The sequence below is a fragment of the Drosophila eugracilis genome, unplaced genomic scaffold, assembly GCF_018153835.1.
Source record: "Drosophila eugracilis isolate 14026-0451.02 unplaced genomic scaffold, ASM1815383v1 contig_764, whole genome shotgun sequence".
Lineage (NCBI taxonomy): Eukaryota > Metazoa > Arthropoda > Insecta > Diptera > Drosophilidae > Drosophila > Drosophila eugracilis.
Genome location: NW_024573661.1, coordinates 267,351 through 283,508, shown reverse-complemented (window position 1 = coordinate 283,508; position 16,158 = coordinate 267,351). Strand labels below are relative to the sequence as shown.

General features: G+C 41.7%; 2 protein-coding genes across 2 annotated transcripts; one reads left to right on the top strand and one right to left on the bottom strand.

Annotated features, from left to right (window-relative positions):
• The first annotated feature begins 782 nt into the window (after positions 1-782).
• On the top strand, positions 783-5,245 carry LOC108107048 (uncharacterized protein KIAA0513). Its single transcript, XM_017214410.2, is given in 7 exon segments — positions 783-1,613; positions 2,575-2,638; positions 2,689-2,802; positions 2,865-3,557; positions 3,560-4,160; positions 4,320-4,414; positions 4,477-5,245. Coding segments are annotated over 7 exon segments (1,845 nt in total). The 5' UTR covers positions 783-1,412; the 3' UTR covers positions 4,554-5,245.
• A 219-nt stretch (positions 5,246-5,464) lies between these two features.
• LOC108107049 (sodium/potassium-transporting ATPase subunit beta-1) lies at positions 5,465-14,669 on the bottom strand. Its single transcript, XM_017214411.2, has 4 exons — positions 14,087-14,669; positions 6,907-7,164; positions 6,584-6,843; positions 5,465-6,529 (listed from the first exon to the last, which is right to left on the bottom strand). Exons 1-4 carry the CDS (start codon positions 14,217-14,219, stop codon positions 6,251-6,253), a joined length of 930 nt encoding a protein of 309 aa, XP_017069900.1. The 5' UTR covers positions 14,220-14,669; the 3' UTR covers positions 5,465-6,250.
• Between the last annotated feature and the right edge of the window lie 1,489 nt (positions 14,670-16,158).

Sequence of the window (16,158 nt, the reverse complement as noted above, 5' to 3'; positions counted from 1 at the left end):
TCAAAGAACGCTCTCAATCTCTCATCGGGATACACCCTTAGCGATAATTATGATTTATGGCAAACAAATATCCATGGGGATCTCCTGGAGGCCAGCCTTGAGCAAATTCTGCACATTCAGCGCGAACAATAAAAAAGAACATCCATAACTTTCGGATAGAACAAATGAAATCAACAATAAAAGTATCGGCACGGGCCACCTGCTGGCTGGCGGAGGTGCAAATCAAAAGGCCATTCCGTTGGAAGGGGGATATTACTGGGTACTATGGGAATTATGGAATTAAAGACCCCCCATGGGGGCTTGGATTCGTGTGGGGTCCGTTCGATAACCGCTAGCTGGTCTAAAAATAAATGCAATGCATATTAAATTGGCTGCGACAGAGTCAAAGTTCGATAATTGCAGACACGCACATTTTTGGCTATCCAACCATAGTCCCCGCCCACCCACGAAAGCAGACCGCCCACGTTTTGACCTTGCCTCAGTTGACGCAAGCCGATGTTTTCCCAATCAGCTGTTCGTCAGCTGTACGTAAACAAGTTAAAATGCCGGTTCTCTCCTTCAACCATTGCCAAAGCTTTCATGAAGCTTCTGCAATAGTACTTGTGTGTAGAAAATTTGTACCGTTTTCCTACTCAGCTTTCACTTGAGTAAAATTCGATGTAGATATTATGTAAGTATCCATGAAATCGATAACAGCTGCGAACGTAAAGCCCGACAAATGTTAAGGCAACCCAACGGATTTTCCGGCTGCATTCGCGCAATGTTCGCTGCAGGCAATGGACGCGTTTGGGAAATTCAAAGGAAAATATTTACCGCTAGCCACCCGCCATCGTATTGCGTGTACAAAAGGGGCGTGTGCGTGCGCCAGTGTGTGTGTGTGTGTTGGGCCAGGGGGAATTGAAAGTGTAGTTTCCCAGTTGGGCGCTCAAGGAAAACATGCAAAATACTAAAAGTTAAAGAAGTGCCTTTATAAGTTACCCATTTTCCTAACATTACTTGGCCCGACATTATGTCAGTCGTCCTAAACTTACGATCAAAAATATATAAACATAAACTAAAGGGTTCAGTGCCTGTTTAAATGCATGTTTAACAAAAAATTACATAAATTGATAGTTGCCTAAGAAGGCAATAAAGGCCAAGTTATGAGTCTAATTATGTGAAAAGGCATACCCCAGGAAAATATTCCTCTTGAGAAGTGCACGAAATGCGCCAAAATTCTGCGAAGTTCACCTTCACCCAGTGTACGAGTATATGACATGCATATGAAAAATCGATACTAGAAGCATCAGCAGTTGCACCGCTCCACCGTCTCTCCAACTGAGCCACGAAAAACGCAGCACCCAGGGGGAGGTGGTCCAATAAGCCCAAACATCAGACAGTTCGACAGGAACTGGGGCAGGAATCCCCTTGACATGGTTGACGCCAAGCCGCAGCCACCCACTCCGGGAGCGATGCCGGGAACGGGAACTGGGACGCCACCGGCTGGCTTTGCCGGGGAGCGGTCGAAAATCAAATTGTTCATGGAACGTACTCCCAGCATCGGGGCCCTCAAGTCCAAGTTCCTCACAGTGCTGGGCAACAGCAACGAGCTGCTCAACGGAATATCAAACAAGGTATGTGGTGGACTAGGGCTGGTAGCGTGAGTGACGTGATTATCATATGTTTAATGTTTACTTAAATAAATGTTTAGAAAATAATGTAGCCATAACAAATAAGATCGGAGTTAGCAGATAGACTCCGTCTATGAGTAAAGTTAAAACCATTCATAGGCAAATTTTTGTGGGTTCCAGATGATGGTTACAAACACGACTGACTAGGAATCACGCTCATCTCTAAGGTTGAGCTGGGGTAGCCTTGGTAATGAACGCGACAAGAGGTGCTTGGGGGTCGGTGCTGGGCGGGTCTGGCAGATTGTGTGTGGGTTCTGTCTATGCTGCAAAAGCAACTGACACTTTGATACTTTTGTTGTGCTGTTTGTTCTTGCTGTTTCCGCTTTGCTGCTGCACTCGTTTGACCTTCACTTGGAGGCCCCAATCTGCGTTTGAGGGATGTACGGGGTACCGGCTATGCCTGTGGATGGGGATGGAATTGAAAAAGGGAAATGAGATGGGGTATGAAAGGGGTACATTCTCTGCTGCTCCCTTTGTACTTGACTTTCTCTCGCTCTGAGCGCTGCAGCCTCGTCCTTGATTGAAATTAATTATATTTACACCAGCCAGAAAACCGGAGAAAGTGCTACATTCGATTTTTCTTCAGCCTTCTTTGTTTCGGATTATCAATCATTGAGAGTGATCTCTTTCATGGTCATGAAAGGTTTTTAAGTTTGTTTAGCTATAAATGTATCTATTAAGGTGGAAAGAAAAGCTTTTCTTGTAATATTTTGATTGCGATTCCCAAAAATAATATTTAGCATAACATTTTCTAAAAGCATAGTTAGCCTGAAGTTATAAGTTAAAACTGTAACACACACCCCAAATACATTTACATTGAAACGCACATCTGCATAGCACATTTGGTACACCGCACATGTTTCAGTTCCTTATGAAATGTGCCCTTTACTTTGCTTACTTGCAGCTGACCCTTAGCAGCAGCAGCAGTGATTCGGACTATTGTGATGATGACGAGGAAATACCAAAGTGTAAGTACTCCAAATCCTGCTCTGGCCTACATTATAATTGCAATCTGCAGTTGACGAGACCATTGATTATACCAAGATCGACTTTGAAGGGCGAAGAGTGAAGGCTCGCCGAGCGCACGAGGAGATTATCTCCGGACGATATCGCCAGCCCAATTTGGCGCCACGTAAGTTATATACCAGAAAGGCCAACATTTGATCAATTTATATACTCTTAATACTCTTTTAGGTCCGCGCTTGGAACCATCACGTGGCCGACATGCGGCCAGCAAACTAGGGGGACCACTCCGCTCCAGCTCCGGCTCTTCGAGCAGCTCCAGCAGCAGCGACGATAGCAGTTCGATGTCCCTGCCCGAGCACATGGCCAATAGATCCCATGACGTTAGCAGCACCACCCGCTCGGATTCGATAGAGTCACGGCACTCCGGCGGATATGAGAGGGCCAGGGCGATTGCCGGAGCTCGTCGCAGCGAGATGGACATGCAGAGGGATGTGCAGAGGATCGGCGAGGTAGTAGAGCCCCAGCCGCCGCACATCGACGTGCAGCCGCCCACGGAAGGTGGGATGGGGGGAGCGGGATCCGGAGGACGTCAGCAGTGGGGAGGAGGTAGCAACTCCATGCGCCTGCCGTCACGAAGTCGAGCCTCCAACAGCAGTACTTTGACCAGCCTGCGGGATGAGCCGGACCAGCTGTTGGCCAGTCCCAGCATGGAGTCCACGGACTGGCGGCATTTTATCCGCTCAGAATCGCAGAACTCGGTTCCGTCGTGGGCCTCTTCTATCAGCCTCGATTGTCGAGCGGGCGAGGAGCCAGTCAAGGAGTTTATGAAACATTTTACCGCTCTTCTTTTCGGTGGATCACCAGGTGCCGTCGATCTGGAGCTAAAGTCGGAGTTCGGGGTGCTGTTACGGCTAGAGATTGGCGGCTATGGTTCACCCGCTTCCTCACCGAGCAGCGTCACAAGTCCAAGCGGCTTGACTCGGTCACGTTCGGTGGTCTGGCCCAATATTTCGCCTTGGCCCTATTCGAGTGCAGCGAATGCGAGGATTATGGCCCGGCGGCGGTGCTAATGAACCTTTGCTTCCTCTTCTACCACGAAGTCGAGGTTCCCGGCTGCGATCCCTACCGCGAGTACCTGTTCTCCTCGCTGCGCCAACAGCCCATCTGGCAACAGGCGCGCTTTTGGAATGCCATCTTCCACGACGCCCTGCAGGCGGAACGTGAGCACCGGGGTCAGAGCCAGATGAGGCGCCAAAAGCGCCGCCAGCAGAAGCAGCAGCAGCGGCAGGCAGCCGGAGGAGCGGGTTCTGGAACAGGAACTGCAGATGTGGCATCTACCAAGTCGCAGCGAAAACAGGGCGGCGACTCCTCGTCCAGTTCCTCGCATCAGGCGGTACAACCGGCCGCTGCCGCGACTCCGGCCTCCACTGGTTCCAATCCGGCCAACAGGAGACAGAGCAAGACCAGTCTCACCCAGGCGCAGTCAGTCAGGGAGCAGGAGGACATTGCATTTCGGCAGCTTGGGTAAGTGTTTGTTAGTTTCTCGGTTTCCAGTTTAATATATAGTAAAGTAAAAGATATTTACTTAAAACACCACCTGCTGAATAGATCAAAATCTTTTAAAAACAAATATATAATTTAGTTAAATACTAAAAAAATGTGAACTTTAATATTAATCCACAGTGCCTTGACTTGCAACATGCACTCACTCGGCACATCCCAAGAACTGTGCCTTGATTTCCTGAAAAAGAATGTGGTGGCCCTCAACCTATCCAAGGGTAAGAGCAACTAGCATGGTCAAAATGACTGAATTGAATCCTACCATTTGTAATCCTTCCAGATAAAGCCAAACTTATCAGAGACAATATCTATCGAATGTACCATGAGACGCAACTTTGGGGAGCACGACATGCCTGAGGTGATCTCAACGATCCTAGTCCCTAATAACTGATATACCCTATGTTTAACTTGTAATTCACAGCAGTAACAATTGTACATGTACCTAACGAAATCGTGTTTCAATCTTCGTCTCAACTAAAGCTAAACTTTTGTCTTAAGTCAGCCGACAACTCCAAGCTAATCCTAACTTAAAGTAGCAGGTCAATGAAGTTTATATCGGAAATCTGATGTTTTTACTCGCGTTGTTGTAACCGTAAAGATATTACAGAGGTAAGGATTCTTGTAACTGGATTTGGTATACTCTATTGTTACATTGGGAATTGCCTGTTCAAAAGACATAAATGATTTCTGCAAACGTTCTTTAATTAAAGAGACCTGATTGCTTAATTCGGAATTGCATATCAAAAACACGTTCTGAATCAAAGCCAGTTACAAGAATACCATTACTGCAAAAGGTAAGAGAACATTTAAACAAATACTGATGTGTACATGTATCCATAAATTGTGATAATAATATTTTGTGATTACTTTATATAGACCTAAATATTAACGTGTACCGGAATTATGCAATGCAAATAGTTAAAATATCGCAGTTTAAATTGTTACAAATCAAAATCAATAACTATGCTATAACTATGTTTATGATGTAAGAGATAATATTTCGCAATTGTTTAATACATTCAAATCAATAAAAGTCTAATTAAATCCAATTAGATCAAGCAGAACCCGATCGATCCAACGGCTATACATAAGGTAAGAGAACGTTCTTACTCAAAGCTTTACTCTCACATATTAAATCTTAACAGCCGCCTAAAAGCAGGCAACGTATTTTTACTACATACCAAAAATCCTTTGACATTAAGATTCTTTTTTCCATTGAATTTTTCAGATTATCTAATGAAAAATTGTTAATCGAAAGACATTTGAAATACTTATATTCTCTTTATTAAAATGATGCAACACAAGAACATTGTTCGCTTAATTTCTTTTTAGTTGTTTGTGTGAATGAAAATATGTTAAAAATAAATTAAAAATTTCATATTGTTAGTCGCATAAATGTTCATGCTGTTCATTCTTTAAATATTGCACTACATAAAGGTTCTTGAATACTTTCCAGTTTGCATTTAATGATCGACACTCAACTTATGTTAAAATGTTTCATTATCCATGATCTGCATTATACGTTTAACAATTAAATTTTATTCATTTAGTTCTTTGTACAAATTGAACAAGCCAAGGCCATATGCAGGAAACAAAGAATTTTTCGGGCATGTTCTACAACATTTAAAAATAAAAACTAAATACAACTGACAGAAGGTAATGATCGTAATTACAGGAATTCATAATGAAATAATAAGATAAATATTATTAATAATAATAACTGATAGCAATAGACAAGCTAAAAGCTATAACAACAATTGCGTGTGTACGGTTTGAACTTTAATTTAAATATTTTCAACTTTTCTATTTTCTTATTTGGGCCAGATGTTCAGAACTCAATTGACGGGTCGGATCGTTCCTTTCGTATAAATATATACAATACACTTGAAAACCTAAGGTCGCTAGCTCTTTCCATATATATATATATATCTATGTACGCATATGTGTATATCTCTTGTAGTAAGGTAGGTGGTAGTTGGTCTCCGACACGGTTGCCATTTCCTCGGCTAGTGTGTTTTGTTGCGATCACAAGTGGGCCATAAGATTCCCCTGACTTAATCCACGATGATCTGGAAGGTCACAGACCCCTTGCGATCTCGGACACTGCCGCTGTAGTCGATGTTCTTGGCCCAGGCGCGGCACTCGACGTCCAACATTTGGCCCTTCGGCGGGGAGTTGAACTGGACGGCGACAAGGGGACTCAGGTAGCCATTCTGGTTCAGATACGGGTAGTAGTAGCTCGGGAATCCCTGGCTGGGGAAGTACCCGATGTTCTGGAAGTGCTCCTTATCCTTGCCCAAGTGTCCGTTACAGCTCACCCAGATTTGTTGGCGCTAATAAAGGGAGGATATTAATGGAACTTTGGTTTCCAAATATGTGCTACTTACCTCCTCTTTCTTGGTCCCATTGATAACCTTCTTCAGCTCATCGGGCATATCCTTCTGTTCCTCGTCATAGACATCCGGCTTCCAGCCATAGATCTTGTTCAACTTAAGGAATATACAGGGCTGGTTCGTCTTATAGCCGTAGTTGTTGGCCTTCGAGCAGCCGCCAAACAGTTCCGTGTTGACCACACACACATCCGTGGGATCATGGACCTGACCGAAGCCGCAGTGCTTCATCTCCCGACCCTCGGTGTGGTTGTAATCTGAAATGCAAGGACTATAAATAAAAGAGCCCGCTTTAAGGTACTCAATATTAGTTTGTTTACCTCGGAGGAAATCATCAATCAGCTCGATCCAGTAATCACTCTCTGCCGGCTTCTTGCCATCGAAGGCGATCACCGATCCACGCTCGGTCTGCTCGCTCAAGGGACGGAATCCCAAGCCGGGATTGGTGCCTATCAGCGATTCGTGCAGCTTCCACTTGGGTTCCGTTTCGCTGATGGTGGACAAAAGTCCCTGCATGCAAATGGTGAAGAGAGCGGCCAACACAATGTAAAAGATTGTGTAGAACAGCAGCAGTTGACCTGTGAAAAAGGGAACAAATTAGATGGAAATCTTTATATGGAATTCTGTTTAAGGTAATATTCATTTTTTAATTCCCAAAGCAATAACTAAATAAATTTTATGTTTGTTTTTAATACCCTAGTCAAACAATATTTTTTATCAAACGTATTTCTAAATAAACAAGATGAAACAGAACTTGCCATGCAGGAAGTTGAGTCATTTATAAGAAGAAAATGCTTTGATATTACTCAGAGTTAATGTTAGCTTTATATAACATAAAGAATTTATAATTTGTGAAAGATGCAACGTCTAAAAGAATGGCTTCCCCATACATCTGCACTCTTTGCATTCACCTTTTATATCACGCGATTGCGATTACGATTTGATTGTTTCTGTCAGTTGCGAAAATGGGGCTACAGTCTCATTGCGGAACTGGAAGAATGAGGGATCTGGAAATGAGACTGGGACTGAGGTGGACTGGGAATGAACAAGAGAATGGGGACAGGGCTTATGCAATCGAAACGAGCACGCAGCTAATCGAACGCTTACGACGAGTGCAGTAAATGAGACAAAACGACAGAAACAACAAACAGAGAACCGGGACTGGGACCGGCATTTTTCAGTATTTCAATGTCATTAACATTGTCGACTCAGCTAGAATTCAGTGGGCTGTTGATACTTCCCTGGGGCCGCCGGACACTGAATACAGAGCACCGGACATCGGGCGCCCGACTGGGCCAAGCCCCATAGCAATTGCATAAATAAACGACACCGTCGACAAACCGAAATTGACAGCGCACCCGAGAAAAAGCGACCGAATCGACGACTGTCCAATGGAGCTCAAATTTCCAAACAAATTAATCGTATGAATGAATATCGAATACAATGCACGGACCTTAAAGTACAGTAGGTAACAAAGGCAAGAGGAAATTGCTCGATAGGGGGTTGATATTGACTTGTTCGAACACCCAGTTGGCACCTTGGTAAAGGGTTTTCGAAAGTTCTAACCAACTGGTCTATTAAAAACTGCTTCGAGGCACTAAATCCCAATTTGGCTCATTCTTTTCAGGCCCACAATAATTAATCACTTTGTAATCGATTGTATTTACTTTCGATTGGTCATCGCTCTTCTATATACTTAGATTTCTAAAGAAATAAGCTTCATAGTAAAAAGAAAACTTCCAATGCCAAATTTATTGTATATAATCATATTGAGACGTAGTTGAGATCTTACTTAACTTCACTGAATAGATATCCGATTCGAAAAGCTTTTCTTATTTCTAGTTTTCTTCAATTATTTATCTATAAAGCCACAAGACAATATCTGGTCTTTACCGGCCACAACAGTCCATGACAGGAGTTAGCGATTGGTAATCGATGGCCTCTGCCGACCGTTCGTAATGACTCTTCCATATTTGAGTTTTCAGCTGCTCATCAAAGTTTCACAGCGCGCCAAATGGCTCTGCGGCTGCTTGTTGCCAAGTCCAAATGGGAAATAATTGCGTTCAAGTACAAGGAAATAAGTTTGGCAATGACCAGAGTGGACGCAGTCATAGACAAATACCAGATAGTCTGGTGGTATGACGCCAGTCGTCGCCCGAGCCATCAAACCGACCAACCACCCAACCACAGACCGATACCAATACCACTCGCCGCCTGGCAAGGTGGGACGACGCGACGGCCTGTGGCGCTAGCTACCAATATTCAATGTGTAAGGAATTGTGGTCTACACGCTTACGATTACATGACGGCCAAGTCCCCAAACATTCTTATGTCTTCGCTGGATGAGGCATTACAAAAACTCACCCAAGGAGGGACCGCCATTGCCTTTTCCACTGAAATCGATAAATCCACTCCACTTCATGGGATACTATACAGGATCTACGACTACATATGGCTATTGCATGTCAAGTCATCCAAACTACATTTGCAGTAAATATATCTAAAATCATGAATATATTTATTACTTTTGTTTGCTTTTCCCATGCCCCCAGGGGGTGTTGTTGCATTAGGGGCAACATCGTAAACTCATGGACTCTCGTAATTTACTTTTTATTACTAAGTAAAAACTTGATGGTATATGTTCTTTATTCTTTTTGATGGCAGCGAAACCTTGATAAAAAAGAAAATATTCGAAAGTGTTGGTCTAGAAAAAAGAACACAATTTCCAATTGACTTTATTTCAATTTTAGATATTAGCATATCTGATCATTATATATTTATTGCCAGATGCTTCTTGAACTTTGTTATTTTCTGCCTTGAAATATATTGCTCTTTTGAGATATATGCAAAAGAACCGAAAATAAACTTGCGATCTGGCACATTTCACGAAGCAGAAGAATCAGTCGGTGGAGTCAGACAAATGAAGGAAAATCCAATAGGACAATCTACAATTTCCAAGAAGGAATAATTTTATCCTGAAGGACGAGTAACAGAAGACCCTCTCCTTTGGCTCAAAACTTACTAAACACTTATATAAAAGTCAAACAAGATGTCGGCGGGAGGTATCAAGTTTATGCATAACAGTAAATGCGACTTATGAAGGAAACTTTACTTATATGGCCTGCCACCCGCACTCGTATATTGTGCAACAACCAATGGCAAGATGGAGGTGGAGTGGTGCAACTCGGCGACCAAGTTTTTATAATAACTGGACAATCAAATACAGGACGAGGGCTTCGCTTATCCACGTCCATCGCGGCTTGGTGTGGTAAACAAACTTAAAGGACCCGTGACCCATATAAATAGCGCCACTCCCTCCCTATTCCAATCCCACTCCACTTTTACTCCCATTCCCATTTCTAGCCCCGGAAAACCCAACCCAAAAGCACTGGAAACGCTAGTCGGTTTGCATGACCAACGATTGATAACCTCGCTCCGTCCTAGGCGACATCCAAGTTAAACCGCCAAGGCCGACGAAACTTAATAATTCAGTTACGTGTTGGACGCACATATGGCCAGAATCCAGGACACTAAAAACCACTAGCCAAGTGGCTTAATTTGCACATTTGGCCAGAAACTAAGCAAGTCCCATAGTTGTGGGAAATCGGTTAACGGCCTGCACATGTGCACCTACAGCTCATTTATGTAATGAGTGCGCGACAAGTTGACTTTGAAAATATCCCACGATCATGAATTGAAGTAAGGCATGTTTACCTATGTTAAGTTAAAATATACAGTCCTCTGTACTAAACTGATTTCTCAACTAGCTAATATGTATGTGTGGGAATAAAATACTCTTGTTTTGATTCAATTTCCATTATTAGTTATTAACGCCCTTCTAGGCTTAAAGCAAGAAATTCGATACCAACTTTGCATTAGGCTGATAGAAATAGGGGTATCAAATCACATTTGACTTGGGTTCTTTGCTGCTTTCTTCTGGTTTCCAACATACACCACTTCTCTCTATTTCTGCTAAAAAGTAATCTAAAGTTTTAAGATTAAAGTAAAAAATTTAGTAGAACTCACTGATACTTACAGCTTGACGAAAATGTATTGGATAAAATGTTTTAAATAATTGCTGTAGAATGAAAAACTATTAGGCAACGTAATTAAAACGAAGATTAAAGAATAATAGATTAGGAAAACCAAACGATTTGGCAGTAATTTCCAACGCAAAGACACAATTTTGGCCCATAAGGTACATGGAAAGCGAGTGCCTAAACGGAACTAAAGGAAAGCAACAATTATGACGCCACCGAGACGAAAGTCCCGGCCAAGGATAGGTAGAAAGAAATGAAATAAGAACAAGGATGCAACTTGTTGGTGTCTGTCATCATTATACTCATTACCCCCAGACCACATCCAGCCAGATTGAGTGGGTCACGTCACCTCCATCTCCCGTCCCGTTTCGCCCTCATTGCCAATAAGCCGTCTCCGTGGCGCCGCTTTATTTGTTGCTGTCCGCCGCACCCTTTGTCCATGCGTCACCACCACAGACAAAGACAGATAGAAACACACACATAGACACACCAGCACTAGCACACACCCAGGATCATTTGCCCATCTTTCTTTTGGCTTTCTGTGTGCCTAAAGCCTATAGCATACTTTGCGGCATTTTAAGTGAATTAATTTCACATGTTACGAACGAGGGAAAGCCCCGAATGCCCCGCCCTCGACAAACATTGCAATCGTTTAGTTTGCTTATTATTTCTGGGCCAGAATGAGGGTGGGACCCGCTTCTTCCTTTCAGCCAACATTTATTCGGTTTGGGCCAAATTGGAAATCGAAAAACTATTCAAAGTGCGTGGAAAAGGCAGCTAAATATTGATTACAAAAAAACTTTTTACTTTCCATTTGAATATATTAGTATAGGGTATGAGTTCTATAATTAGCAACAATGTTTACCTTAGCCTCTACGTATTTTTACTTAGAAATAATTAATAATGAAAGAGGCCTAGTAACAACCAAACTTAATGATAAACGAATATATTATTAAGTAAACTTAGGTTTCTAATCATTTCTTTGCTTTATTAGTTAAGACAAATATTTAAATAGAATATTTTATTAGTAGGCGAGATAAAAAACCAATTAAGCAAAAGACTAAATTTAATACTTTACCATTTAGTCAGAAATAAATTTCATTTAAAATTGGCTAGGCAAATTAGTTTCCTGGGCATTAATTGAATTGTGTATTTTATCGTTGACTTGGCGCTATCGTGACAATTAGTTAGCAGCATGTCAATGTAAGTAGGCGAGGGGCGTGGCGGGGGCGATTAATGGGGAAATCAGTTTCAGCTGGGGAAATGCGGTTCTAGCCGGTTTGAGCCCGATTTTGAAACTGGCTAGGGCACTGATTTGTCTGTCATTCCTGCTGCATTGCGGTTGCATTGATCTGATAAGCCTTGCAGTATTTTCTCTAGACTGAACTGAGACAAAATAATGATTTCTTTCAATAACACATTTTGTTACATTCATGATATATACTCAATTTGTTTGCTGTACAGGCAACTGCGCTGTACAGAATTAGAATGTGTAACAAAGCGAAAGCATTTCCAAAAAAAAAAAAGCACAAATAAACATAAACCCGCTGAACCGGTTCTCTGAGAAGGTTCATCCCCACCTAAAAAAAAACCGACCCGAACCTAAACAAGTTCTCATTGCGTTAATTAATGGAAATCAAAGCTTAGCCAACCGTCCAATGCTTTGCCTTCATTTGAAATCAGAATTTAATCGAATTCGCTCGGACGATCGTAAATCAAATTGGGGATTTCAATCGAGTATGTTTTTTGTTTGGCAGTGCACAGTTCTCTCGACGTTTGTTTAGAATCAGTGGAATAAATTTAATCCACTGATTGATACTTTTTTCATGGAGTTATTACCATTTAATTCTAACACTAATGCACGGCACATGACAAAAATTGCCGGGCTGTAAGTAGCGGTAAAGCCAAGGACATGCATCGGACTTAATGATAGAAATTAGCTGAAGGCAAGCCAGACACTTTAACCCATGTAAATTTTGTTCAACAAAAAGTTTTTACTAAATAGACATATTGACATCTGTTGTGCGAAGCAGGTGTGTCAATAGAGGGTTAAGTTCTTTTGGGGCTTGGCTCCCATGACAGGCAAATCGACACTTAGTCGAAAAATTAGGAATCAGCATAAATAGTTATTAGAGCTTTTTGGGGGTACACCTGGGGCGTTAATTTGGTAAATAAATTATACATCAATTTAAACATTTTGATAAACCTGAACCCAACTGGGCCAACTTAATTAAATGCAAACAAATGACGTAAGTGAAACTATTCGACGTGCCTCTTCGATAAGAATGGCAGTGTCCCCTTACGTGCTCTACTTAGGTAGAAAGGTGCTCAAAAGAATTCAGAAATTCTAGTACTTTAGCAGTTCGGTTTGCGATCGACAGCTTTCTGAAATATTGGTATCGTGAGAGCGAGGAATCTCACTCTGCCGCTGATTGCAAAACCTTGAATTTGTTTACAGAACCCATAATAAAAAGGCAAATATTATAGGCGATAAAAGCGATCTGCCTTCCTCTCACCACCAGTCGTTCCTCTCACCTTAGCGAACGTGGGTCCGTGTCCATTTTCGAAAATGAAGAGTTCACATTATCGTTGAAATATGCTTTGCTATGCTTTTTGTGGGCAGCGAAAACTTGGGGATCGTTAGCCAAATTGAAAATTTTAAAAAAAAGGCAATTAAGTTAAGAAATAAACGAACGTGTAGAAGCAAAAAAAACCCATTTGTTTAATTTTGGATTCTAAATAAGACCCAACGACTAGTGTCGGCTTAGATACTTGTTACTTAGCCCCAATCACGTTGCCTACGTTTGCTCAAGGTGATTATATTTCAAAATAATATTTTTAATGACTGCTTATAAAAAAAACCCCTTAATCGGGCTGGCTGGTAATACGTTTATCTACTTTATTGTGTTGACTAAACATTTTCGAGTCACCGCAACGGAGATTTCCAAAACAGCTTCCCTACCGCATCCCACTTCCCACATTATGACTCGCCAAAACAACTGATAAGCCGTATTTACAAGCACATGCTCCTCATATATATAGTTTCCATAACCAAATGACGGACATGTGGCTGGTTATATATGTACAATAAACAATCGCATTTTTGTTTCTATGTACAGAGCGACTGGGGAGTGGATGCAGATATTGTCAAGAGGGTTTCGACTTATGGCTCTTTTGGGAAATTAGTTCTAGCGTACGAAAAGAAGTTTGAAGTCGAGTTATCCGAGGGAAATTTCGAATTAGCTATCTAACAGATAAACCACATTTTCAGATTATTTACTTCTGCCTCTTGATGGATTTATTGTCTAAAATTGGATTCAAATTATAATTATACTTTGAAAAAGAGTCAGTTTTTCCATGTTATGGTATTTATACATTTTCAAATATTGAAACAAGTTTGCTTAAAATGTATTCTAAAAGTAGAACCATCTTAATCCTTAGTTCCAATCCATTTACTTACTCCAGTTTTTGCCGGTACGTCCGAAGAAGGTTCCATCCTGGGGATCATAGATCATTTGGGAGAAGGTTTGCTTCTTCGCTGGCTGCGGGAACTCGAATTCGCCTTTGGCGCCCTTTCCGTTATTTTTTGACATTTTGTCGCTGTTCTTTCGCACTTGATTACAGTTAGCTTTTCAGTTTGGCTGGGATTCGAAAATTTCGGTTTTTTTTCCGCTGATGACGTGGACGGCGCGCGAAGGCTACGAAAACTGATTTATGTATACGTATTTCGATGTATATGCGATGATTCAGCAGACTCGGAAATGATTCTCTTTTATATTCGCACTGGCAGCACTCTTGAATATATTTTGAAAAACTTGTAATTATGCAATTATTTGCGCTGCGAATACTCGACTATTTGTTAAGCGACTGAGTGAGTTAGAACCGACTTTGGGCCGCGGAAGAAGCCAAAACAGAAGCACACACAAACGGGCTGGGAGCCACGAGAAGTTGCTGCCAACTCTTGGTTGTTTCCCTGCTTCCTTTGACTGCGAAAGACGATGCGTGCTGCGTGTTGTCGCGGCGAAGGAAAAAACAGAAATGCGCTCTCGGCGAGATCACCAACTAACCGAACGCAGTCCCACCAGAGCGAAGCAAAGGAAAAGCACCGCCAACGTTCTTCGCCCCTCAACACCCACACAGACACACCACGGGTGTTCGTTCTCTCTCTGTCTCTTGCGTTCTCTCGACAAAAGCTTTAAGATAAGAGTGCTATTGCACTGCTCAAAATGGGTGAGATATTATGAACAGAGAGCGGGAAAACTGGGATCCTTGAAAAATTTCTGACACTTGGCCCAAAACGTGACAATAGAAGGTCAGCTTGCGGCCTAATTTAAAACAATATTTACCGTAATGTTAATGCTTCTATTAATAGCTATCCGTCTAAAAATAAGTTCGTTAACCTTTTGTTTAATAATATAATATTATAATGATACAAATATATAATTATTAGTTTGTTTAAATAAGTTGCTAAAATAGAAGGTAAAAAGTAAAGCTTATATTATCCTTTAAATATGTTGTTCTAATACTTCGTAGGAATAAAGGATCAAAAGAATTTTCATCATATAGTAAATTTAATAATATTTATTTCCTAAAGCAAAATTTTACAATTATCGTATAGAACACTGTACTAAATAAAGTTAATTACTTTTAGCCTTATAAAAACCAAATATTAATTATTGTTATTTTTATTAATTTCATTTAAAAAGTTTCTTTTTTTATATACTTCAGACGTATACTACAAAAGAATGTCATTAATGAGGTGCACTTTTCTCGCAGTGCGATGCCGACAGCTGTTGAACGTTTTCGACACTTTGCCAAGCAACATAAAAAAGGCCAAAGCAAAATCTGTGGGCCAGGGGAGAGGCGGTGGTTGAGTGGCCCAGGTGTGTGTGTGTGTTAGATTGTGGTGTCGTGTGTGCCTTACCTTGCCACTCTCTATCTTTTGCTCTCACGCTCTCTCTTTCGGACTTACTACGCAAATAGAATAAATGATTGAGTGCAGACAGCGGCCAGACAACAACACACCAGAGGGTGCCTGTTTAGGTTAAGCAATTTCTTTAAGTGCAGCAAGTGGTTTAGTTCTTAAAGGCAGTGGGGCCCGCTTAACCCTCAAAAAGTGAGATGCGCTCCTGCTTAATAAATATTAAAATACTAAGCACAAAGAAATCGCACGCACACTAGTTCAGTTCTCTCCTACTTTTCCGCTCTAACGCTCTCCTGCTCTCTTTTTGACATGCGCTGAGAGTTGAGTACATTGGCTCCACTACACTCCACCCACATCCCCACTACCAACCCCCTGACCAATGTTTCTCTCATTATGCTCGCTTTGTTTTGCTTTTCCGCGCTCTCCCAAACGGTTGGATCAGTTTTTTGGCTGCCCTGTGCTTCGGAAATTTCCACGCGGAAAGCGGGAAAACTTTCTTTGTTATTGTTCCCTCAATCATTATTCGTAGCCATCAACATCTGGATAACGCTAATGCTGCACTGAAAAAAACGAATTTCTGAAATCCCAATAAAAATTTGTTTTAATGA

Excerpts from the sequence above, each read along its gene's own strand:
- LOC108107049 (XM_017214411.2), bottom strand. The coding sequence starts at position 14,219 with ATGTCAAAAAATAACGGAAAGGGCGCCAAAGGCGAATTCGAGTTCCCG. Across the intron at positions 7,165-14,086 it reads ACGTACCGGCAAAAACTGGA|GTCAACTGCTGCTGTTCTAC; the intron begins GTAAGTAAATGG and ends CCTTTTTCACAG. Across the intron at positions 6,844-6,906 it reads GATTGATGATTTCCTCCGAG|ATTACAACCACACCGAGGGT; the intron begins GTAAACAAACTA and ends CTTGCATTTCAG.